The sequence below is a fragment of the Panthera onca genome, chromosome A2, assembly GCF_046562875.1.
Source record: "Panthera onca isolate mPanOnc1 chromosome A2, mPanOnc1 haplotype 2, whole genome shotgun sequence".
Classification (NCBI taxonomy): domain Eukaryota; kingdom Metazoa; phylum Chordata; class Mammalia; order Carnivora; family Felidae; genus Panthera; species Panthera onca.
In genome coordinates this window covers 2711427-2734216 of record NC_138340.1, presented here as the reverse complement: position 1 = coordinate 2734216, position 22790 = coordinate 2711427, and the positions used below count along the sequence as shown (strand labels likewise).

The 22790-nt window shown below is 67.3% G+C and overlaps 3 protein-coding genes across 8 annotated transcripts in view; 1 reads left to right on the top strand and 2 right to left on the bottom strand.

Moving 5' to 3' along the window:
* Positions 1–349: 349 nt before the first annotated feature.
* On the top strand, positions 350–9686 carry MFSD12 (major facilitator superfamily domain containing 12). Of its 2 annotated transcripts, XM_078443636.2 has the most exons (10): positions 351–766; positions 4774–4984; positions 6511–6649; positions 6736–6918; positions 7139–7231; positions 7314–7406; positions 7903–8073; positions 8152–8246; positions 9092–9222; positions 9322–9686. In XM_078443636.2, the coding sequence occupies exons 1-10, from the start codon at positions 469–471 to the stop codon at positions 9336–9338; spliced, it is 1431 nt and encodes a 476-aa protein (XP_078299762.1). In that variant the 5' UTR covers positions 351–468; the 3' UTR covers positions 9339–9686. The 2 variants fall into 2 exon arrangements, with proteins under 2 accessions (XP_078299763.1, XP_078299762.1); XM_078443637.2 differs by lacking the exon at positions 9092–9222 and having other exon boundaries at positions 350–766.
* On the bottom strand, positions 7653–12587 carry TEKTIP1 (tektin bundle interacting protein 1). Of its 4 annotated transcripts, XM_078443638.2 has the most exons (6): positions 12172–12260; positions 11573–11702; positions 11181–11494; positions 10457–10695; positions 10226–10351; positions 7653–8481 (listed from the first exon to the last, which is right to left on the bottom strand). In XM_078443638.2, exons 3-6 carry the CDS (start codon positions 11372–11374, stop codon positions 8270–8272), a joined length of 771 nt encoding a protein of 256 aa, XP_078299764.2. In that variant the 5' UTR covers positions 11375–11494; positions 11573–11702; positions 12172–12260; the 3' UTR covers positions 7653–8269. The 4 variants fall into 4 exon arrangements, with proteins under 4 accessions (XP_078299764.2, XP_078299765.2, XP_078299766.2 ...); XM_078443639.2 differs by lacking the exon at positions 11573–11702 and having other exon boundaries at positions 12172–12261; XM_078443640.2 differs by lacking the exons at positions 11181–11494; positions 11573–11702 and having other exon boundaries at positions 12172–12587.
* Positions 12588–13253: 666 nt separating this feature from the next.
* The window catches only part of FZR1 (fizzy and cell division cycle 20 related 1), a 20806-nt gene continuing 11269 nt past the window's right edge, over positions 13254–22790 (bottom strand). The window contains exons 2-14 of one of the 2 annotated variants that reach the window (XM_078443634.2): positions 22376–22498; positions 20964–21089; positions 20819–20882; positions 20602–20729; positions 20022–20104; positions 19481–19664; positions 18844–18909; positions 18250–18352; positions 17980–18164; positions 17626–17859; positions 16999–17103; positions 16326–16427; positions 13254–15900 (exon numbers count right to left, since the gene is read on the bottom strand). In XM_078443634.2, coding sequence (XP_078299760.1) covers positions 15859–15900; positions 16326–16427; positions 16999–17103; positions 17626–17859; positions 17980–18164; positions 18250–18352; positions 18844–18909; positions 19481–19664; positions 20022–20104; positions 20602–20729; positions 20819–20882; positions 20964–21089; positions 22376–22444 — 1491 coding nt within the window. In that variant the 5' untranslated portion in view covers positions 22445–22498 and the 3' untranslated portion in view covers positions 13254–15858. The remainder of the gene's footprint in view (positions 15901–16325; positions 16428–16998; positions 17104–17625; positions 17860–17979; positions 18165–18249; positions 18353–18843; positions 18910–19480; positions 19665–20021; positions 20105–20601; positions 20730–20818; positions 20883–20963; positions 21090–22375; positions 22499–22790) is intronic. The other variant, XM_078443635.2, reaches the window with a different exon arrangement.

The following is a 22790-nucleotide window of genomic DNA, read 5'->3' as shown; positions in this document are numbered from 1 at the left end:
CAGACTCAGAATTCTCCCCCATCTCCCGCGCCCCCCAGCCCACCCCCCTCCCGGCCCACACGGTAGGCCTCGTAGCGCTGCCGTCAGGCGAGGGGGGCGCCGGCCTGAAGGCAGGGGTCCGGGCGTGGGCGCTCCCGTGTCGCCGCCCACGTGCGTGGGGGTCCCTCTCACCCCAGGGCGAACCGTCCGGCGCTAGGACCGTCTCACCCCGCCGGCGCCCGGCCCGGAGGCCGAACCGGCCCCGAGGCCACGCCCCTCTCTCTGGTTATTGGCTTCCGGGTCCCGGCGCGCGGCCCCGATTGGTGGAGGCGGCCGTCAGCCTGCCCCGCCCCGCCCCGACCAGGCCTTAATTTTGGGCTCGGGGCTCGGCCTGCGCGCTCCGCGGGGCGGACTTGGGCGGCGGCGGCGCGGGGAGAGCGGGGCGTCTGCCGCGCGCCCGACCGCCCGGCCGGAGTCCGGGGCGCGGCCATGGGCCCGGGGCCCCCAGCAGCCGGAGCGGGGGCGCCCCCGCGGCCACTGTCCCTGGCCGCTCGGCTGAGCTACGCCGTGGGCCACTTCCTCAACGACCTGTGCGCGTCCATGTGGTTCACCTACCTGCTGCTCTACCTGCACTCGGTGCGCGCTTACAGCTCCCGCGGCGCGGGCCTGCTGCTGCTGCTCGGCCAGGTGGCCGACGGGCTGTGTACGCCCCTCGTGGGCTACGAGGCCGACCGCGCCGCCGGCCGCTGCGCCCGCTGCGGCCCTCGGAAGGCTTGGCACCTGGTCGGTAAGTCTCGGCCGAGCCTCCTCCGTCTGACTGCCCGCTGGCTCGAGCCTCCCCCGTCGGACTGCCTGCCCCGGGGCCCCGAGCCTGGCTCCTGTGCCCGCCTGCCCTAGGCCCGAACCTCCTGCGTCCAGTACTCTGCCCCGTCCATGAGCCTCCCCCATCTGTCTGCTTAGCTGCCCTGTACTCCTTCTGTCTGCCATCTGACCGCTCATGTGACCCTCCGGTGTCACTTCCCTTTGTCTTTCTCTCTGACCCCCATGGGCACCCTGAACGCTCTGCCTGCCTAGTGCCACCTCTGTCGCTCTGCCTGGTCTGGCTTCTCTGTTTGTCTGTCTGGGTGACCACCCAGGACAACTCGGTGTGAGTGGGGGGTCAGGCTGCCTAGACCCCCCCCCCCCGTCAGTCTGTCCGTTTCTCCGGTGCGCCTCTGCCCATCGTCTGCCCCGGCTCGGGCAGCCTGGTGCTTGGGAGGTTTGAGGGTGCTGTCCCCGAGCCAAGACTTGGGGGCAGGTAAGACCAAGGAGTCAGGGGTCTGTGTCTGTCTGGCTGAGGGGGCTGGGGTCTGCGGGGCCAACGGGGTGGGGCTCTGGGGGAGCTGTCAGAACACCTGTGTTGGTGAGGGGGTGGAGGCAGGTGCCCCCGAGCTGGGGTGTCCCGCCCCGTGCACACCCTTGATAAGGCCGGCCTCCCAGCATCCCTTCTGTGCCGCCGTGGACCCTGGGCCTTGAGATTAGCCCCCGCCGCTTTCTCTGCCCACCTCCTCCTGGCACGGGTGCCTCCCGGCATTTGGGGCCCGCCGGGCATTTCGGGAGGCAGGCACAGGAATCCTGCCCTGCGAATTCCGGGCGGCAGCTTTCTAGAAGCTAGGAGGGGCCGGCCGATGTCTCCTTGCCCTTGGGAACAGTGACCGAGGAGGCAGTGACTTGCCCTGGGCCCTCGTGAGTGCTGTTTTTGCCAGGTGCAGCAGATCTCCAAGCGGCCGGAGGTCGGGATTCTCGGGCGCCGAGGACACCCAGGCTGCCCTGGGGTCACTTTAGACTGTAGCGGCCGGGGAGGGGAGCAGGGAGACACGGGAGACTCAGACTGGTGCTCCCCTCTGAAAAGCGGACGGGAAAGGTGCTCCTCTTTGGGCCGGTGCGGGGATTGCTTGCAGAGTCTGAGAGCCAGGCCTCAAACGCAGTTCTGTTCAGGTCAACTCCTTGACGAGCAAACGCGATAGTTCCTAGGCCTGACAGGTGACAGATACGTGGGTGTGGGGGTCTTCTCCCTGGGCCGACAGGGGAGCCACCCCTGGGGAGCCGGAAGCAGCCATGGGAAGGGGTCCCCGGGAGTGCACGCTGTTAGCAGACTGATTCTGCGCCCCTTTCATAGGTGGGAGGCCTGGGGTTCGGTGAGGCTCCCACCAGACCCCAGAGGAAGAATCGGCCTCTCCTCCCCCCTGCAAAGGTTAGGCACCTTTATAAATAAAGAGCCGGCTTTGTGTTTATGTACAACCGGCCTGGGGGCTACGCACCCCTACCAGGCACCACGGCCTCCACCTGCACCCCTTCCCCTTCTCCGCCGCAGGGTGAGCGTGTGGGGAGACCCAGGAGGATCTGAGAGGAAGCCGAGGCAGCCCCTCTTGAGGCCTGATAAGGGGACCTGAGTGAAAGTCACCTTGGCAACCCTTCCCACTTCTCTCTCTTTTTTTTTTTTTTTTTTTTTTTTTGCCGCTGAGCCTGTGGCCGGTGGTGATGGATTCACTTTTTCCCTTAACAAGCTCTCTGGGCTTCCCCCAGCCCCGAGAGGATACAGCCAGACAGGGGATGATTCTCCGTGGGGTCCACGCTGGGGCATGTGGGTGCACTAGGTTTCATAAGGGAGAAGCAGAGCTCTGAAGGAAGGGACGTTAGCTTTGGGGGTTTGAAGGATGGATAGGAGTGTGTGTGCGTGTGCATTCCGGCCGGTTGAGACAGCTGTGCAAACGTGACCTACCACAGTTTTAAAGCACCCGAGGCAGGTTTTGCTCGTTAATCTTTTTTATTTTTAAATTTTTTAATGTTTCTTTTTGAGAGCGAGTGAGACAGAGCACAAGTTGGGGGCGGGGGGCAAAGAGAGAGGGAGACACAGAATCCGAAGCAGGCTCCAGGCTCCGAGCTGTCAGCACAGAGCCCGACGAGGGACTCGAACCCACGAACCGTGAGATCATGAGCTGAGCTGAGCCGAAGTCGGACACTCAACCCACTGAGCCACCCGGTGCCCTTTGCATGTTAACTCATGCTGACTTTGAGAGGCAGATTTTTTTGTTATCTCCACTTTCTGGAAACTGAGGCCCCAAGTCCCTTGCCCAAGGTCCCCCAGCCAGGCAGCCTCGTCCAGACAATGGTTAACCTGGCCTGGCCGGCTCCAGGGCGGGTTCTGGCCAGGGCAGCGCATTCTTCTGACCAGAGTGTACAGTTTGTGCCTGGGCCCTGCGGGGGCCTCCAGGGCCCCGGCGCCCCCAGGAATCGGATCGGGATGCCCCGCCCATCGCCAGTTCCAGAGACATAGCAAGGAAAGCTGGGTTTGGTTTCACTTCCCCATCCCGGGACTGCGGACGTGGGCCCCGCGTCGGGGCGTGAGGTCCAGAGCCTCGGGGGAGGAGGGGGAGGCCAGCTGCTGGGCCCAGCGGGGAGGTGGGGGAGAGGGCCCTGAGCTGGAGGGAAGGAGCAGCTCGGGGGCGGGGTGGGGGGGGTGGCAGCAGGCTGGGTTCTCGGCTCTGCGGCTCACACGATGGACCTGGGTCCTCGGCTGGAAAATGGGGATGGTGGGAACACCCACCTCTTCAGGCTGTAAATTGGTGGCATTATTAATATTATCACTTAGTCACTCAAAAAGTCTGTACCGGGCCTCGTGCTGGTGGGCCAGGGCCACACAAGTGACCCAGAGAGACCTGTCGTCCGCCCTCCCAGAGCCTGGTCTGGCGGGGGAGGCAGGCAGGAAACAAGCAGAGACAGAAACATCCGTGTGTGTGCTAAGGCACATGAGAAGGAAGCCGTGTCCAGATGGGCTGCGTCGGGGCGGGGACGGGACGGCCGGTGACTGGGTCGGCCAGGGAGAGCTTTTCTGAGGAGGTGGCGTTTGAGTTGAGTTCTGAGGGACGAAAAGGACTCAGCCTTGCTGGGACGGTGTGAGGGAATAGCATTCCACGCAGCAGGACGACCTGTGCAAAGGCCCTGGGGTAGCACAGAGCCTGGCGTGCGGGGGCAGGGAGGAGGCCCGTTGTGGCTGGGGCAGAGGGGGCAGGGCCGGTCCCTCAGGGCCTGTTGGCTGCCCTTGAGGACTTGGGCTTGTTCTGAGGTATTGGGCTTTTTTCCAGGAAGAGGCCAGGCCTCCTCCTGAGCTGATGGGGACACTGGGGCTCAGGGAGGGCAGGGTCCAGTGTAGCCTCACCCGGCGTCCCCTGGCCTTCTGACGGCTGGTAGCCCCGTGGGCCGGTTGGTAGGAGCTGGGGGAGGAAAAGGCCCTACCGGGCGAGGCAGGAGGGGGAAGTTGGGGGCCTAAATGGCGTGTGTGGTGGGCAGTGGCGCCCTTTCAACCTGCCGACCCGCGGCTCCTCTCATTCCCTCCGCACACCTCCCCCCCACCCCCGCCCTGTCACCCTGGGGGGCCCGAGGCTGGCGTGGGGGGGCCTCGTCCTTGTCCTTTCCTAACACTTGGCTGGAGGTCCTGGCCCTGCCCTTGTACTCGCTATAGCACGTGACCTCACATGCCTCAGTTTCCCCATTAGACACCGGGGGCGCATCACCTGAACTGGCAGGTGGAGGCCTGGCTCCGCTGTCCTCTTGGGCCGCATGACCTTGGGTCCCTCTGCCTCGGCTTCCCCGTCTGTCCGGGGAACCCTTAACCTGCTGACTCCGACCCCACTGTAGGACTTTGGGAGGGCCTTTTCCGGGCCTGGCTCGTCCCCGCCTGGTCCCGCCCCGGGGAGCCGCGGGCTCGTGGGAAGGCCCCGTGGGGTGACCGCCCCGCTCTCCGTTCGTCCACAGGCACCATCTGTGTCCTGCTGTCCTTCCCCTTCATCTTCAGCCCGTGCCTGGGCTGCGGGGCGGGTACCCCGGAGTGGGCCGCCCTCCTCTACTACGGGCCGTTCATCGTGATCTTCCAGTTCGGCTGGGCCGCCACGCAGATCGCCCACCTCAGCCTCATCCCGGAGCTCGTCACCAACGACCACGAGAAGGTGGAGCTCACGGCCCTCAGGTACGTGGGGCACCGGCGAGGCCCGGAGACCGGGGCGCCGTCCGCGTTTGGGCTCCGCTTGGCGGTGTGGCTCCGGGACCGCCAGCGCCGGGTGACCCGTCTGTACGATGGCGTATCCCTCCGCCTTTGCGGCCACAGAGTCAGCAGCTTAAAACGGCACCAGATAGCATCTCCTGGTCGCTGTGGGTGTGGAGCCTGACTGCTCAGCTGTACTTTCTGCCCCACGGTCTGTCTGGAGGCCCCCGTCGAGGTGGTGGCTACGCCTGGGGTCTCACCCGAGGCTTGGGTTTTCCTAAGGATCTCCTGATTAGGCTTGGCTCACCCAGGATAATCTCCATTAATTATACCTGCAGGACCCCTTTACCTTTGTCACTTTTACCTAAACAGTGGGAGTGATCTCGCTTGTCCACAGTCCCCTTCTCGAGGGGAGGGATTAGGACGCGACCAGGGTGTGGGAAGATCGAGGGCCATCTTAGACTCCCGCTTGCCCACATGGATACAGCTGGCGCCGGGCTTGTCTGTTGGCTGGTTTGAGGCACTGAAGGAGGTTCTCCTGGATATGGTAATGGGAGCATTTATGCAGTGCTTGCTGTGTGCAGGTGCAGGCACAGTTCTAGGCCCTTTGTGTGGATTATCTTTGATCATCATGGCAAGGCCAGGCTTGGTGCAGAGCCCGCCCCTTCGGGCCAGTGTGCAGCGGGACAAGGGTACAGGAAATGATCAAGTGCCAGGCAGAAGGGCTAGCACAGGTGGTGGCGGCCCCTGTGGCCGGAGCTGGGGGGAGGACTGGCTCACGGGAGGCACCCTGAGCGTGCACTCCTCTGGCACCTTCAGTGGGGCCTTGCCTTCTCCACCTCGGTCCGCTTGGCCCCAGCGCTGCCCAGCCCGGCCTCTGACTTCCACATCATGGCGCGGAGCCGTGGGCGCCAATGACGGGGGTTGCACTGGGCCCGAGGGCCCCAGCTGGCAGGCCAGGCAGGGCTGAGACCGAGCTCGGGGGCACCTCCCACCTGCCAATGCTTTACCACCAGCCTTGTGGCCAATTCACTCTGATCTCTGGGGGTGTTGTGCTCACTTTCAGAAAGGGAAACTGAGTCCTGGTGTGAGATCCAGAGGCTCTGCCCCCAAGCCCGGGAGGGACACTGTTCTAGGGCTGCGGGCAGGAGCAGGCCTGGATGCTTCTAGACCATGCGGCCCTGGCCCAGGAGCTGGGAACCAAGAATCCCCACATCCTGGCTTCTGAGCACCTCCAGCGCACAGGCGTGTGGGCCATGGCCCTGCTTCCCCGAGTCTCGGTGCCCGGACGGCTCGGGTCGTCGTGGTGGACTCGTGGGTCATTGTCAATCCTCGGATAACGCGTAGCCGGGGCTTTCCTGGGGCCACCCGACGTTTAGTGGCTGAGATCACCCAGCAGCCAGAGATTCCCCGGATGCCAGCGGTGGCTCTGGCGGCGCGGGCCCCCGGGGAAGCGGCCGCCGTGCGCCCTCCCGGGCCGCCGCGCCGAAGCCTCGCCTGCCTCCCGCCAGGTACGCCTTCACCGTGGTGGCCAACATCACCGTGTACGGTGCCGCCTGGCTGCTGCTCCGCTTGCAGGGCTCCCCGCACACGGACGTGGCCCGGGACGCCCGCGACCAGCTGGGCGTCCGAGACGCGCGGGTGTTCCAGGTGAGCTGGGCCCCGGGCGGGACACCCCGGGGCCCCGGACCCCGGGGCTTGGGCTCCGGCCGACCCCTGTCCCGCCTGGCCTCCAGAACCTGTCCCTGCTGGTGGTCGGAGTGGGAGCCGTCTTCTCGCTGCTGTTCCACGCGGGCACGAGGGAAGGGCGCCGGCCGCGGGCGGAGGAGCCCGACGAGCACAGCCCGCTGCTGGCCCCGCCCACCGCCCAGCCCCTGCTGCTCTGGAAACACTGGCTGCGGGAGCCCGCCTTCTATCAGGTGTGCTGAGGGGGCGGGGGCGTGGGGGACAGAGTGGGGCTGGACCTGAGGCCCCGACTCTGGGGGGGGGGGGGGGGGGTCACTCCATCGTCCTGTACCCCCGGGCAGACGTTCTTTGTCCCTAGCGGCCCTCCTCCCTGCAGGCGGCTCCCGTGGGCCCCGTGTCCCCTGCCGATGGGGGCAGGGCGCGCCGTCGGAGCCCAGCCTTCTCTGCCCGCAGGTGGGCCTGCTGTACATGAGCACGAGGCTCATCGTGAACCTGTCCCAGACGTACATAGCCATGTACCTCACCTACTCGCTCGACCTGCCCAAGGTGAGCTGGGCGGCGCGGGCTGGCGCGGAGCGGGGAGGAGGGGCCCGCCCGTGACAGGCGCGCCTGCGCTCTGCCCCGACAGAAGTTCATCGCCACCATCCCGCTGGTGATGTACGTCAGCGGATTCTGCTCGTCCTTCCTCATGAAGCCGATCAACAAGTGCATCGGGAGGAACGTAAGTGGGCGGGGGGGGGGGGGGGGGGGGGGGAGGGCGGATCCCACAGCGGGGAGAGCTGGGGTGGGTGGGGGGAGGCGGCTCCGGACCGCGGCACCCACACCGTGGAAGCCCTGTGTCTGGGAGGTCTAGAGTCCCCGCCTCGGAGCGGCTCAGGGCTCCAGGGTTCTAGAACTTGGGGCTGCCAGGGGCAGCGGCCAGCGGTGGCATGGAGCCCTTGAACTCTGGCCAGCGCGACTAAGGAACTGAACATTTCACTCTGTTTAACTTTAATGGACTCGGGCGCGGCCGTGGCCCCACAGTGCGGGCTCTGTGGTGCTGCAGCCCCCAGGCCCCCGAGGCTTGTGGGGTCCGAGCCAGGGGCCCCGTAGGGATGGCTCCCCTCGCCCCTCCAGGCTGCGGCCAGGCCCGGAGGTACGGCAGACCGAAGGGCAGAGGGGGTAGGTGCCGACCGGCAAGGGCGAGGCGGGCCTGACCTGGGCCCGCTCCTCCACAGCTGACCTACTTCGCGGGCCTCCTGGTGATCCTGGCCTTCGCCGCCTGGGTGGCGCTGGCAGACAGGCTCGGCGTGGCCGTGTACGTAGCCGCCGTGCTGCTGGGCATGGGCTGTGCCACGATCCTCGTCACCTCGCTGGCCATGACGGCCGACCTCATCGGCCCCCACACGGTAAGGCTGATGGTGCGGACCGGGTGGGGGGTTGGGGGACCGGGGCCGGGCTGTGACCTGCCTGCCCGTGTCCCCCAGCACAGCGGAGCCTTCGTGTATGGTGCCATGAGCTTCTCGGATAAGGTGGCCAACGGGCTGGCGGTCATGGCCATCCAGAGCCTGCATCCCTGCTCGTGAGTGCTGCTCACTTCCTCACTTAGTAAGACGTGCCGAGTGCGTGCCGGGTGCCAGGCGCTGCCCGGGGTCTGGGGACTCTGCCTGGGCCCGAGGCGGCACGCTGGCGGGTTCTCACAGGGGGGACGCCCGGCTGTTCCTTACCTCCGGCACTTGGCTTACTTGGGAAGCAAACGCGGGGTCCGCTGTGCGCCAAGGACACAGCATTCGGATGTACCAGGGCCGTGGGCAGGGCTGGGGCAAAGCCAGAGTCTTGTTCAGGCCCTGAGAACCTGTAAGGTTCCAGACCCCGGTGGTTCTAGCGCACTGAGGCGGAGCCTCGTAGAAGTCTGGGCTCTGGGAACAAGGGCGGTCTGTTCCCGTCCTCAGGGACCTGGGGGCAACGCCAGCCACTTTAATAAGCACACAGCTGCGTGATCCAGACCAATGCAAGGTGTGTAGGAAACACTGCTTGTGGGAGCCTGACGGGCAAGAGGTCAGGGTGGGCTTCCTGGAGGAGAGGACACTGGACCTGAGCCTTGGTGGCTGTCAGGGAGTCCCAGGTAAACGGGGAGGAACAGCAAAGAGGAGGCCTGTGTGGCTGGAGCAGAGGAAGTGAGGGCGACAGGAGGAGGGGGGCAGGGAGGGGGCAGCGCAGGTGTGTAGGGCCTTGGGGGCCGAGGCAGGGGGGAGCCCTCTGGTGGCTGCTGTTGGCACAACCGGGAGCAGGGGACTGTGGCAGTCCAGCCGGGTGAGGGGGTGCTGAGGGTGGCTCTCTGGTTCCGGCTGCCCGACGGCTGAGCGGGAGGCCCAGGCTGACAGGTCCTGGCGGATGTCGTCTCACCTGCTTCTGCCCCACCCCTAGCTTGGAGCTCTGCTGCCGGGCCTGCGTAGGCTTCTACCACTGGGTGATGGTGGCTGTGACTGGTGGCGTGGGCGTGGCCGCCACCCTCTGTCTGTGCAGTCTCCTGATCTGGCCCATCCGCCTGCGGAGCTGTGAGTTGGGGCCGCGCCCCACCCTTGACCACGGGCGGCGGGGCTGGGCCCCCGGCAGGCTCCGGCCTCACTGACTACCCTCATCCCTTTCTCTTGCAGGGGACCCCGGAGCCTAACCCTGACACCGTCCCGTCGCGGTCCTGTGCACATGAACTCTACAGGCCATGCCCAGCTCCCATCCCTGCCCCCCATCCTCACCCGGCTGTGAGGACGGCAGGTGAGGGCAGGCGGTCAGCAGCCCAGACTCCGAGCTTGGCCCTCTGGGATCCAGGGGAGTGCCCAGCTCACCCGTCACCCCAGGCTCGGTCGGGGTTTCCTAGGTGCTGCCGGGTCCCTGGACGAACGGTGTCGTCACTGGGCCTGATGGGAGCCTCAGGCTCGGGGGTTGGGGGGGGACCCAGTCCCACACCCCTGTGCCCAAGGCCACGACTGGCTATGAATAAAAAGCCACCCAGGGGTGAGGACTGTGGCCTCAGCTGTCTGCCCGGGGCCCAGAGTGGGGAGGGGGCAGCCGGCGCCTCCAGGGTCCATCTGCCTTCGTCCCAGAGTTCTGGTCGCCAGGGTCTCGGTTAGCAGCTCCCTTTATCTGGCCACCTGGCCACCCAAGACCCTCCCAGGCCCCAGAAGTGGAGAGATGCACAGGGTGGGGGGGGGGGGGGCAGTGTCAGAGGCACAGGGGTCCCTGCAGGGGCGGTGCTGGCAGCGTGACCTTTATCAGCAGACGGGCAGGTGGGCGGGCGGGGGCCGCTGGTTGGCAGAGGGGCGGTAAGGCTCCAGGCTCCACCGCCGGTAGCTCTGGGGGGCGTGGCACGGCCGCGGCGGCACCGACAGGTACGGCACGTGGTCCGACCGCCACGGTGGCTCCACCCGGTATTGGTGCCTGTTGACCACTGTAGGGGCCGGGACCCAGGTCACCTCCTGTCCCCCGCTTTCTGGCCCTGGGCGGTCTCCACTTCGCTCCAGGGGCCTCGCTCCCCCAGATCTCTGGGCCCCCGGTCCTCACCGTACTCCTTGCCCCGGATGAGTCTGTCCCTCCACAGCATACTCCCCCACCGTGTGCCGGGGTTCCTGTACTGGGCAGGGATGACAGGGTCGTACCAGGCGGTCTCCCGGAGGTGCTGGGTACAGGCTACGGGGGCAGGAGAGGGGGGGGGGGGAGAGGAGGTCATCTCTCGTCTTGCCCTCCCCTGGGGGGCCGGCCCAGTGGCGGGGCAAGACCCGGCTGAGCACTCACCCGAGGGCATGCTTCGCTCCCGGCAGCTGTGACCTCTGTGCCAGTGGCCGTGGGCCTCCCGGTAGGGGCTGTCCGGGGCCCGCGGGAACGTGTACCAGGCCTCACGGGGGTCTGAGGTGGTTAGGCCGGTGGACCACAGCTGGCCAGCTGCGTCGCGTCCCAGGGGCGTGTACTTCCAGCGGGTGGCCTGCTTGATGGCCGGTGTCCAGCGGGGCCCCTCCAGGGACAGGCAGTCATCGCTGAGGGGGTTAAGGGCGGGGAGGAGGAGGCTGAGCCTGTGGCCCTCCCTGCCCTCCCCCCGGGCCTCGGCTGGCTCTGGAACGGGCCTTTTTACCCCCTGCCATGCGTTGCGAGCATCGAGGGCGCAAGGGCCTGGACACCCCCCTCCCCCAGGCCTGAGCAGAGCGGGAGGCCGACCCTTCGTGGCCCCCTCCTCTCTAGCCTCCGTGCACCCTCACTAAACCTTTCACTTTTTCGGCTTGCCTTTCTCCCTGGGGACGCGGGGGGCGGGGACAAGGGGAGCACCTGTTCCCGGCGGCCTCTGGGGCCAGAGCCTGTCCTGGGCTGGGCATTAGGACGGCTTCCCTGAGGAGGCCGCAGCACCAAGCTCCAGGTGGATACACAAAGGCCCTGGGGGAGCACGGGACTGTGCAGAAAACCGAGGCCATGGGGCAGAGAAGACAGCCACAGCGTGGTACCATTAAAAGTAAAGCAGAAAAAAAACCTCCCAAGCTGCCGAAGCCGCACACACTTGCTCGAGCAGAAACCTCGACAGCCGCTCCTTCCCGCACACGACGACGGGCAGGGGCTCTGAGCCGCTGAGCTGCCCCGAGGCAGTGCCCGCAGGGCCGCTGGCAACAGGCTTTTCACCAGCGCCTGCAGGCACAGATCTGGTCCCAGAAAACCAGAAGCCCACATGTCTCCTGAAGGGGGGCGGGGATTAGCCTGGTAGGTTCCGGCACATCCGTGTCAGGAAATGGACAGACAGGTCTGCCACTCGCTCAAGGGGAAGTTCAAGACCATCTGGCGAGACCCACACTGCAAGAGGCACGTGATTTGCAGAAGACCGTGAAAACGGTCCCAGTCCTCAACGGGGGCTCCCAATTCCATACCCACCTGGAATCTCAGAACAGAACCCTATTAGGAGACGGGGTTTCAGCACACACAGCTGTAAAGCTGGGAGGCTAGGCTGGCCCTGGTGCCGCGCCTGGTGTCCTTGGAAGGAGGGGTTTGGACACGGAGAAGGCTACGTGAAGATGGGGCAGAGATCAGGGTGACGCGTCCTCGGGGGGTGCCAAGTACTGCCACGAAGACACGAGAAGCCGGGGGGCGTGACAGAGAGTCTCCCTCAGGCCCTGAAGGAACCAGCCCTGCTGACCCCTTGGGGTCGGACATCCGGCTTCCAGAACCGGGGGAGGGCAAATCGGAGCCCCCAGCCCCGGTTCTCGGAGCAGCGGCAGCAAACTGGGGTCTGCTCGCTATGCGTGCGCGGTGCCCACGCGAGCCTCTGACCTGCGGTTTCCACAGGCGCCCCGCTCTGGCCGTGGGCAGGGAGGGAGGAGAGGCGGGGGGGAGGAGGGGGCCAGGAGGCGGGAGGAGAGAGCAACACCAGCATGCCTTCGCTCAGAAATCAGACGACATTCAAGAGAAGCCACACCAGACCCCGTCTGGCCCGAGACCCAGAGGTGGGGTCTGGGGGCAAGGCGCGCACTCACCTGTACAGAGGTGCTGGGAATGCCACTTCCAGGGTCCCCTGGGGGACGTGGGGCCGGGCAGCCTCTGGCCGCTGCCACGCCAGGGTCTGCATGTCTGCCTCTGGGCCCCCAGGGGCTCACGCCTGGAAGGCCTGTGGGGCCATTGTTGACAGCGACAAAGGCCCTCGGTGTCTCGGCAACGGTACCGGCCAGCGCTGGCCTCCATCCAGACAGCCGCCACCCGCCCCCGCCCCAGGATGCCTCCCCCGGGAGGGGGAGGACCAGGCGAAAGGCAGGCATGTGCCTCGGGTGGCGGCCGTAAAACCGGGGCTCCCACCCCCTCTCTGGGCCCCCTGAGAACACCCTCACGTGGGGCTCTCCGGGCTGTGCCCTCAGCTGCACCTCTCCAGAAGCTCCGTCCGGGCCCCCCCATTCCCAGCCCTCCCTCCTCACCCCCCACCCTGTCCCTCTTCTGCTTCTGACCCACCACTTGGAGTGAGACCCTCACACGTGCGTGCACAGCTCAGTTCACAGTCAGTCCTCAATGGCACGACAGACACAGACCGTGTCCCCCGCGCACACGCACGTCCCTCGGCCACGAGCAGGAGCGAGGCGCCCACACCCGCCGCCCGGCGTAAGGACCCTGAACACACGACGCTCGGGGAGGGAACCAGACACAGAGGCCACACGGGGTGTGATTCCATTTATGTGAAACGTCCAGAACAGGCTCATCCACAGACAAGAAGGGGGTTTGTGGGGGCCGGGCGCTGGGGAGGGGGCAGGGAGTGACAGCTGATGGGGACGGGTTGTCTTTTGGGGTGGTGGAATGTTCTGGAACTAGACACGGTAGCAGCACCACCTCGTGAATGTACTAAACATCACCGATACGTGCTCCGAGATATACCACATAACAGACACGTGAACTCCAAGGGCCCCCGAGGCCCCACCTGCCCTGCCCCATCCGCTCCCCACCCTCCCCTCACAGGCTCTGCCCCAGAGCCTGTGCAGGGACTGTGCTCTCCGCCCTGGTGCCCCCTGCTCTCTGGGCCCTTGATCAAACACCAGGCTCTATTGGGCCTCGGGTTCGAAGGTGACATTTTCTAGGGCCTCCTGCCACCTGCCACACTGAGAGCCACGCGGGCTTCTCCCTGTCCCGTCCCACTCCTGCCACAGCAGAGGCCCACGAAGGCAGGTGCTGTGGTCCAGTGTCTCTTGTCCCCACGGCCCCAGACGGGGCTCCTCACCTAGAGGGAGGGGCCGGGGTGCGTGCCCGCTGTGGGCACCTGCTCGCGGCAGAGGGCTCACCCTTCTGAGACCCCTGGGGCCCCCTGCCCCGCCAGGTCCTGCCCCCACTCTGGCCGGGGCTGGCCTTCCTCCCCAGCCCCAAGACCTCCTGCTGCCCTCCAGCACTTCCAGATCTCTCTCTTCCACGGTCCCTGCGGAGTCCTCAGCTCCCCCTCTGGCTGCCCCTCACTCGCTGCCCCTGCCTGCACCTCGTCCACCACCACCACCACACCCCTTCCCTTTTCTCGCAAAAGCTACACCCGAAGGTCAACCAACAAATCTCACCGCCCCCCCCCCCCGCCCCCCGTGTGACACGCTGGGCCAGTGACGCCACCCACTGGCCTGTTTCCCCACCTGCCAGATAGAGGTGACAGAAGCAGCTGCCCCACCCACAAGCTGCCATGTGGCCCCGTGCCCCTAGTCCCACGGCCCTCGTCTCCTCCGGCCCCTCCCCTCGCTCTCTGTGCAGGCACAGACCGCCGCCTCCGGCCCCATCCTCCTCCTCCCGGATGCCAGCCAGGAGTGGGTGCCTCTCCCCCACAGCAGGGCCGTGCCCTGGCTGGGCCACGAGGGCTGGCTACACCCATGTCCTCTGCCCCGGGGGACCATGAAGCCAGGGTCACGGGCACCTCTCTCAGCCTGCCCGCGAGACTGCTCCACAGCCAGCTCGCCCAGGGCGAGTCGCCTGTGCCCGTTTGTGACACTTAGGCTGGCCTGCGGCCCCGGGCACGTGCAGACCCGCAGGACCCCTCCCAGCTGGGGACCAGAGAGACGGACAGCCAGCCCCAGCAGTGCGTAAACCCACAACCGGTTTAATGACGACGATGCTGCGTTTGACAAGAAACAAGGCTCGCTCCGCTCCCAGTGCCCGTCCCCGCACTCGAGGCCCGAGCGGTGCACCGGGCACCTCCCTGTCCCAGCTCCCAGGCGGCACGGCCACACGAGCACAGCCGGTTCCCGGGCTCCCGCAGGGCACAAGGCGACAGCGCGACAGGGCCGGGGTTGTTTTCTTAAAAAAAACGCTCAAACAAAAATAAGAACTCGACCAATCAAAACACATCTATGTACACTGTCCCCGGCCCGGCCCCGCAGGGAGGCGGCCCCCTCCCCGCCCAGTTCAGGCAGGCTCAGCTGGTCGGGAGCCCGGGAGCCGTCCCCACTGTAGCGGCTGAGCCACTGCTCCTCCCCCACCACCCCTCAACTTTCCTGGGACCCGTCTACACAAACACAAAACCAAATCTAAACAAAAGCCACGAGTATGTATATACACATGCACACACGGCTGACAGAAGGGAGCGCAAGGCCACCGGGACGCGGAGGGGATCTGCGCGGCCCTGCCCTGACTGCTGGCCCCCAGCCTAGCCCAGGCCCGCTCTGCCCGCTCCGCTGTGCCAGTACACCCACCCCTCCACCAACCCGAGGAGGGACAGGGGCCTGCTGTTCAGGTCCCGAGCCACACCCAGGCCCTCTTTCCTCCCTCGGCGGGAGGGGACGGGCCCAGGTGCAGCTGGGGACAGAGCAGAGGACATGAGGGGGGGGGGCCTCCTCCCCCAGCCGCCCCACAGCCAATGGAACACAGGGTCGGGACCCCACGGGGCGACCTGGGCGTGCGGGGGGCGCCGGGGAGGAGGACCCGGCCCTCAGGGTTGATTCTGCCCTTGGGTCTCCCTGGCTGGCTGCCCGGCAGGCTGTAAGAGCCTGAGTCCTGCTTGGGGATAAGGCGGGGCTGGGACCCGGCAGTGACAGGACAGTGGGGGGTTGGGGTGAGCACGACACAACGAATGGACCTGACTCGTCTTCCTCGGGCAGAAGTCCGTCTCGAGAGGACCGCCTGGCACGGAGCCTGCCCCGGGCCTGCGCCGGACGCCGTGCTGAGCCTGTGGAGTCACGGGCACAGCTGCCGAGACGCCGGGCAGCTGGATGTGTCTCTCAGATCCGCGGGCCGAGCTCAGCCGTCTGCCCAGCCTCGGCTGATCGGCCAGGCGTCCGGCTGTCTGTCCCGCAGGCGTGGGTGGAGGCAGCGGCGGTGGCGAGCGCGTGCTTCGGGAAGAGCATGCAGGCCCGACGACGACGACAGGACGACGATGACGACACAGCGATGGACGTGAACAGAAGCAGGCTGGGTCCCAGGAGGCGTCCGTCGTGCTCCGAGCAGAGCGGCCGAACGGATGGTCCCCGCCGGGGCCGCCCAGCGCAGGGAGCGGGAGCCCCTCTCCTGCTGGTGCCCGGCCGTGCCCCCGCCCCAAACACTGGCTGCCAGGGTTCGCAATCAGGCTTTAATGAGAATCTTCGGGGTCTCTCCAGGCCCGACTCCCCGCCCCACCCCGGCTGCTTCCTCCGGGGACCGCGTGCCGGAGAGGGGAGGGTCCGTGAACGCCGAGGAGAGACGGTGCTCTTCCGACCGGGACAGAGAGGCCCGAGGGTTTACCGGATCCTGGTGAAGAGGTTGAGCACTGACACGGACTCCTGCGGGGCACACGGGAGGGACCGCTGAGCCTGCGGCCCCCGGGCTACCTCTCTGGAAGTGCCCGCCGCTCGGCCAGGCCCCCGGGGCTGGGCGCCGGGCGGCACCGGGCTGGGAAGTTCTGCCTGGAGGGGACGTGACGTTCTGGGCCAGAGGAGCCTGCGTGGGCACCTTCCCTGGCACCCCGAGGCGCGTAGGGGGTGGCCAGGCTCTGAGCGCCTCGTGCCACGTGGTGGGGGGGGGCCACAGAGGAGATTCCCAGGGAGATGCTGGCCAACAGAACGAACGGGGCTGGGTGGGGAGGTGGGGGGTGGGGAGGTGGGGGGGTGGGGAGGTGGGGAGGTGGGGAGGTGGGGGGTGGGCAGGGGAAGCCCCCAGGACAGGCCGAGGGGACGCGCGCAGGGGAACAGCTGGCACTGATACCGACCCACTTTACCTTTGTCGAACGGGTTTTGCTAAAGACGTTCCAGAACCTCAGGGTTTCATCCCCAGCACCAGTGACTATGGCCTCTCCATCAGGGGACATGGCCTGCGGAAGGAGACAGACCCCCATTGTCCCTACGCCCGCAGGCAGCGCTTCGCGGACAGAGCCGGGGTCGGAGCGCTCTCGGGAAAACCCAAGGCAGCCTCCCTCCCGCCCACCACCCGGAGACGCTCTTCTGCGTGACGGGACAAAGAGCATGTTGGTTAAAGCACAAGACGTCTTCTTCCGAAAAGAAAAAAGAAATTGAGCATCTGCAGGAGAGGGGGCCTTTCTGCAAGACCTGACAGAGGGTGGTCTGGTGAAACGCTCAGCGATCACGTGAGTGCCGGGACCCAGATCCGCAGAGAGTTCTTTCCGCGTGTGTCTACAGAGACACCCGGCTAAAGGGAGGGAGGGCAGAGGCGCAGCACAGCAGGTTCCCGCCGTCGGTACCACGTGACCTTTGCGGACAGGAGCCCGCCCTGCTGTGCAGTCCTGGAGGCCCCCCGGGCCGTGGAACCCCGACACAGGGCCGCACGCTGCCTCTCAGGGCGCAGGGCAGTGGTTTCTGGGCGGCCACAGCACGTCTCCCAAACCTGGGGGCTGGGGGTCGGGGCGGGGGGGGGGGCAGACTCACCAGGTACAGGACCCTGTACGAGTGCCCGGTCAGCTTTGCCACCTGGGTCAGGGACGGGTACTTCCACACCAGGATCTGGTTCTGCGAGTAGCCGTGCGTGCTCACCTGGGGGGCGGAGAGGGTGCTGTCGGAACCCGGGCCCCCCCCCGCTTCCATGGCCCGGGGCCCAGACTCGAGGACATCTGAGCCGGCACCTCAGACTCGCCAAGCGAGCGAGGTACAGAGGCCACAGGTGACGAGGTAGAGAGAGCACGGTCACAGCCCCTGCTCCCCGCACTCTGGTCGGTGACTGGACAGAGTGGGACACACGGCGCCTGACAGGCCCGGGAGCCTCTCTGGCGGGCACTGGGTGTGGGGGTGTGGGGGTGTGGGCGTCTGGGTCAAGGACGGGCACATCCAGGCACCTCTGGTCTGCACGACGAGGGTGGCGGGGGCCTGGCTGAACCTCAGGACCCCATGGGAGGCCTCGGCGGGGCCAGGGCTCCTGCCTCCCCCACCTCCTGCCCGCACCCCCAGGCTCCTCTGCCCCTGGCTCTTCGCGGAGAGGCTCCGAAGGCCGTCTAGCGACGAGGAGGGAGGCGCACGCGTGTGTCCCCGCAGGCCCTCCCTGGCCGGCCCCGCACTCACCAGCTCGTTGGCGTGCTTGGACCAGGCGAGGTTGCACACCTGGGAGCCCGTGTCGATGCACTGCAGCGGCTGCCCCGTGAGCGTGTTCCAGAAGCGGATGCAGCGATCAGCCGTGCCACCGCCAGACGCCAGCAGCCCGTGCTGGTGTGGGGACCAGGCGATGGCCTTCACGGCCGCCAGGTGCTCCGTGTACTGCTGCACGGGGCTCAGGCTCGAGTGGTTCCAGACCAGCAGCTGCGGGGGGCAGCGGCTGTGAGGCCCCGGAGGCCACCACAGTCCGCCCCCCGGGGGAAGAACCCGCACGGCCCTCACTCCGTGGTGAGGCCAGGGCTGCGAGGGGCCCGCGGTGCCTACCTTGTTGTCGTTGCCCCCCGAGGCGAGGAGCTGGTGGTCCGTGGACCACTTGAGCCCACACACCTCCTGCCGGTGGCCCTGCAGCCGCCGCTCTGACTGCAGGGGCGGGGTCCGGATGTCCCTCTGCAGGATCATGCGGTCCCGGCTCCCGGACGAGAGCTGGTCAGCGTTCCAGGCCAGCGCCCCTGGAGGCCAGGCAGAGGGCAAGGGAGGCTGAGGCCTCGCCCCCGGGAATCACACCTGCCCCCTGGGAAGCGGGCGGCTTCTCACCAACACGTGCCGTGTGGCCTTCCAGCATGGACAGCTTCTTTCCTGCAGCTGCGTCCCAGATCTGCACAAAGCCCTTGTGCGTGCCAACGGCCACCAGGTTCCCCTAGGACCGAGCACACAGGGGAGGGAGTGGGCATGAGGCCCAGGCACGGGGACCTCTCCCTCTGCCTCCTCACCGCAGGGCCCTGGGGCCGTTTCTTTACAGGTCTCTTTGAAGCAAAAGGACACCCCTCCTTGGAACTTTCTGGGGGAACGGTCACACAAGTGCACCGGTTTGTCAAAATCCAGTAGACACACAGCCTAAACACCTGTGCGTTTCTGCCTGTGGCTGCCGTGCCAGCTGTGGGGGCGGGGAGAGGTGTGCAGGGCACCAAGTCTGACCCAGAGTCACCATAACCATCTTTACAGGCTGGGGACAGGCAGGGGTGCAGGTGGAGATTAGACTCCCGGAGACTAGACAAGTGACCTCCAGGCCGGCTGCTGGCTCCTCTGGGTCCCCAAAGCCCCCTCAACACTGGGGAGGGCCCCTGCCAGCAAGACTGGGTCATACCTCCCTGACTCCGCCCGGCTAGGGGATGGGGCCCACGTACTGACCCGTTCAGACCAGCCCACAGAGGTCACCGAGTCCCCTTCCACCGAGAGGTCACAGAGCCGGGTCACCTGGGGAAAGGGGAAGCGGTCGGTGAGTGCGGACGCACAGCCACCTGTCTGTGCACCCGTCCACCCTCCCAAGCACCCGTTCGCTGGCTTACGAACACCAGGGCAACGAGGCCGGGGTGCCTGGGACGCTGTGGGCCAGGAGGGGACACACACCGGCACGGGGATAACTGACCACACAGAGATGGGGCGGGCGCTCAAGTCCCCCTCCCCCACCTCCCCGGGGCAGGCCACAGGCTGCTGGGAGCAGAGGGGCGGCCCTTTCCCTGAGGGGGCTTCACGTGCCCCTTTGAAACCCGCCCGCGTCTCGTCTCATTCCCGAAAACAGCCTACTGCGAAGAGCAGGCCTCGAACCCCAGCAGCTACTCTGACAGATTGGTGGGGTGGCTGCTGATGACCGCCACCGAGGAAGCGGCCCTCAGGGGGGTCCCCTGGCCGGGCCGGACCCGGGGGTCTCGCCCGGGTCAGCGTGCACGCAGAGGGGAGGCCCCGGGGAGGGCAGAGGGGTGCTACCCCGGCCCCGGAGGTCCCCAAAGTCCCCCGAGCCCCCCCAACCCCCGCGCGCTGGCACCACCTGGCTGGTGCAGGCGCTCCACAGGTACACGCAGGTCCCCAGCCCCACGCTGAGCACATTGAGGGACGACCAGTCCACCAGGTTCAGGTAGAAGTCGTCCTGCAGCTCTGGCGCGTCCAGGACCTTGAAGGGGATCTTGGAGATCTTGCGGGTGGGTTTCCGTGGCGACCGCAGCAGCTTCTGACTGCAGGGAGAGCCCACCGCGTGGGGTGCCGTTGGCGTGACCTGTGGGCTCCCCCGCGTGCTCTCCTGCCCGTTCTGCCCCTCCTCCTGCCACCCACATGACCCCACAGCTATGGGTGGTGACCGCCGGCCGTCGGGCCGCCCTGAGCTCTGACAGCCCCATCACGCCCTCTGCCCGACACCTCCTCCGGGGAGCCCTCCTTGACAGCCCTGTCTGGGCCCAACGCCACTGAGCCAGAAGCGCGTCCCCACCGAACCTCCTCTGTACCCCATGTGCAGTCCTAGGACCGAGCTAGGCTCCCAAGCGCCGCCTGGCTGCCCACCCGCCCTGTTCCAGCCCCCACAGGCCTAGACTCACCTCTTGTTGCTAACGGGGGACAAGGAGTAGGGAGACACGTCGTTGCCATCGTCGGGGCTGGAGCGCTTGGTGCTGAGGGAATACTGGAGGCAGGGGAGGGGGGACCCCAGCTGAGCAGGGCCTCGGCCTCACAGCCCGGGGACCTCACACCCGGGGCCCTGGCGCCCCGCGCTGCTGGTGGCCAGGCCGGAGTGCGAGGTGAGTACTCGGGTCGGAGACGTGGCCCGGGCTCCGGGGATCCAGAGAAGCAAAGCGGGCCTCATGCCTGAGGCCTCCCCTGGACGGCGACCGCCCGGTGCCGGCCTCCCCCTGCCCCCCCGGCCGCCAGCCTGCCGGCCCTCCGTCAAGAGACCCGAGCCAGGCTCCTCCCGACACCGCCCTACGGCTGCCCCCCGCCTCAGGACCGCGCACCTGGCGCCTGCCCCAGCGCTGCCTGTGGAGCAGCGGGAGAGCAAAGCCCCGGTTCGAGGCACGGGGCCCAGCGGCTCCCGGGGTGAGCACAGGCCGAGCGCGGGCGGCCGAGCCGGGCAGCCTGCGGGGGGCCTGTGCCGCACGCTGCCAGCAGGGAGAGCGTGCTCACCGTGAACAGGCCCTTCTTCTCAGGCGTGGACGGCTGCAGCCTTCGGTCCTCCGTCTGCGGGTCCTGCACCTTCTCGATGCCGGCTCCCAGCAGCTCGTTCTTCAGCAAGGCGGAGTAGGCCAGGCCATCTGTGGGCGGCGGGCTCTGTGAGGCCTGGGGGAGGGGGCGGGGGGGGGGGGGGGCGGGGCAGGGGGCCAGACAGGGTGTGACCCCTGACCTTTGCCGTTGTCCGAGGTGGCGTCCTTGGCTTTCCGATTTTGGCTGGGAGACTTCTCATTCTCCTGCGGGCGACGAGGCGGGGTCAGCTGCAGCCGCCCGCCCGGCCCCCCTCCCCCCGGCCCTGCCCTCTGGGCGGCCCGCACATTGATCCTGTGGAAATTCACGCTCCAGTTGGCACCGGCTCTCGAGGGGATGAAGCGGTCTCCGTGCTTGCTGGGGGAGGACACGGGAGAGTTGGCGGGCGTCAGGGTTCGCCGCATCTCTGCGACCTGGAATGACGGCAGGGCGGGGCTGGTGCCTGAGAGCCCCCCAGCGCGCGACGCCAAGGCCAGCCTCTCCTCTCAGACCCCGGGCCAGGCCTACCCCGCCTCCTCGCGCGAGGCCTCTGGCCGCTGAACGAGCGGATCGAGCAGCAGAGGTGAAACATTTTGACATGGGAGCCGCGGGCCGGAACGCTGCCGGCGGGCCTCAGTTTATCCTCCCAGCTGGGGAGGCGACACCCTCGAGAACGGGGCAGCCCGAGAGCACGGGCGGCCGCCACGGGGCTTTGTTCGCTTCTAAGCCACCGCGACGGACCCGACACCTTGCTGCTCCTCGGGCCCCATCTCCGTCAGGCAAGGACGGTCTCCCACAGAAGCACGACTCCCCCTCTGGAGCCGGCACATGGACGCGGGGGCCCTGCTCCCAGGAAACCAGCCCAGCCCTCTGAACTGTCCCAGGAGAGTCCTTCTCTCTAAGGGACCTGCTGGGGGCTGGACCACATACATCCCCCCCATTCCCCAGAAGGACGGGTTGAAGTTCTAGCCGTCCCCACCCCCGCACCCGGGATGTGACCTCATTCAACAGCATCTTTGCAGCCGTGATCCAGTTAAGACGAGGCCACCCCGGGTGGGACGGGCCCCAAACCTACGCCTGGTGTCCGAAGAGTCAGACCCACACAGAAGCGGGGGACGTGAAGGCGAGGACTGCCGGCCACAGCAGGAGCTGGGGAGGCAGGACTCCTCGACGGGACCCCCAGGACGAGCGTGGCCCCGTGACAGCACGGGCGAAGGCCTCAACTGCCCGGCACAGAGCTGAGAGCGTTGAGAAGAGCGGTGAGCACAGCCCGTGACCCGTCAGGGGCCCACGATGGCGTGGCTGAGAGGGGTGGGGTCCAGGAAAAGAGGCCTCCCCAAGCTCTGCTGAGTTCCGCAGATAAGGACAGGGCCACCTCAAGCTGCCGCCACGGCTCTGCCCGGTCAGGCCGGCCCCACAGGCCTGAGACCCCAGGCCCTTTGGCTCCCTCTCCGGAAACTGGGAGAGCAGCTCACCTGCCCTCGTCCCTGCAGTCAGTCCCGGGCGTGGCCCCGGGGAACAGGGGTCTGGAAGCCGACCGTCCCTGTGGGCCCCAGCAGCAGGAGGCACCCCGGAAGCCCGGGGAGGGGACTCCCTGGCCACCGGGAGGCCCGCGGGAGGACGTGCTTCTCGCCGGCCCGGCACCCAGTGCTCTAGAGGCTGCTCCCCGCCACCCCGGGGCCCGGCCGGCACCAGTGGGGGCAGGGTGCCCGGTACTCACGCAGGGCATCGTGTTCTCGTTCTGAACGACGATCTGCCGGAGGAGGCGCCGCTCGTAGTCCTGGTCCATGGCGACGCGGGGCAGGCACAGCCCGCCGGCCAAGGTCAGCCGGCCCGGGTCAGCCTGGGGCAGGAAGGGCAGGAGAGGTCAGTGCCGGCGGGCAGCAGCCCCCTCCACTGCCCGGTGACCACGGCGAACTCCACAGTGATGGCCAAGGCCTGCCACTTCCTCCCAGGAGCCCGGTGGTGGTGGGAGGCGGGGGGAGGCACACCCCACAGGCTGTGGAAACCACAGGCGGCTGGGACGGGGAGGACGGCGGCTGCTCTGAGGGACCTTCCGCCAGGACTCCTGGCCTTTGTCCTGCTTAGTGCAAGTGTGTCATCTAAGTCTGGGTCCTGGAGCTTGCCCTCTGGCC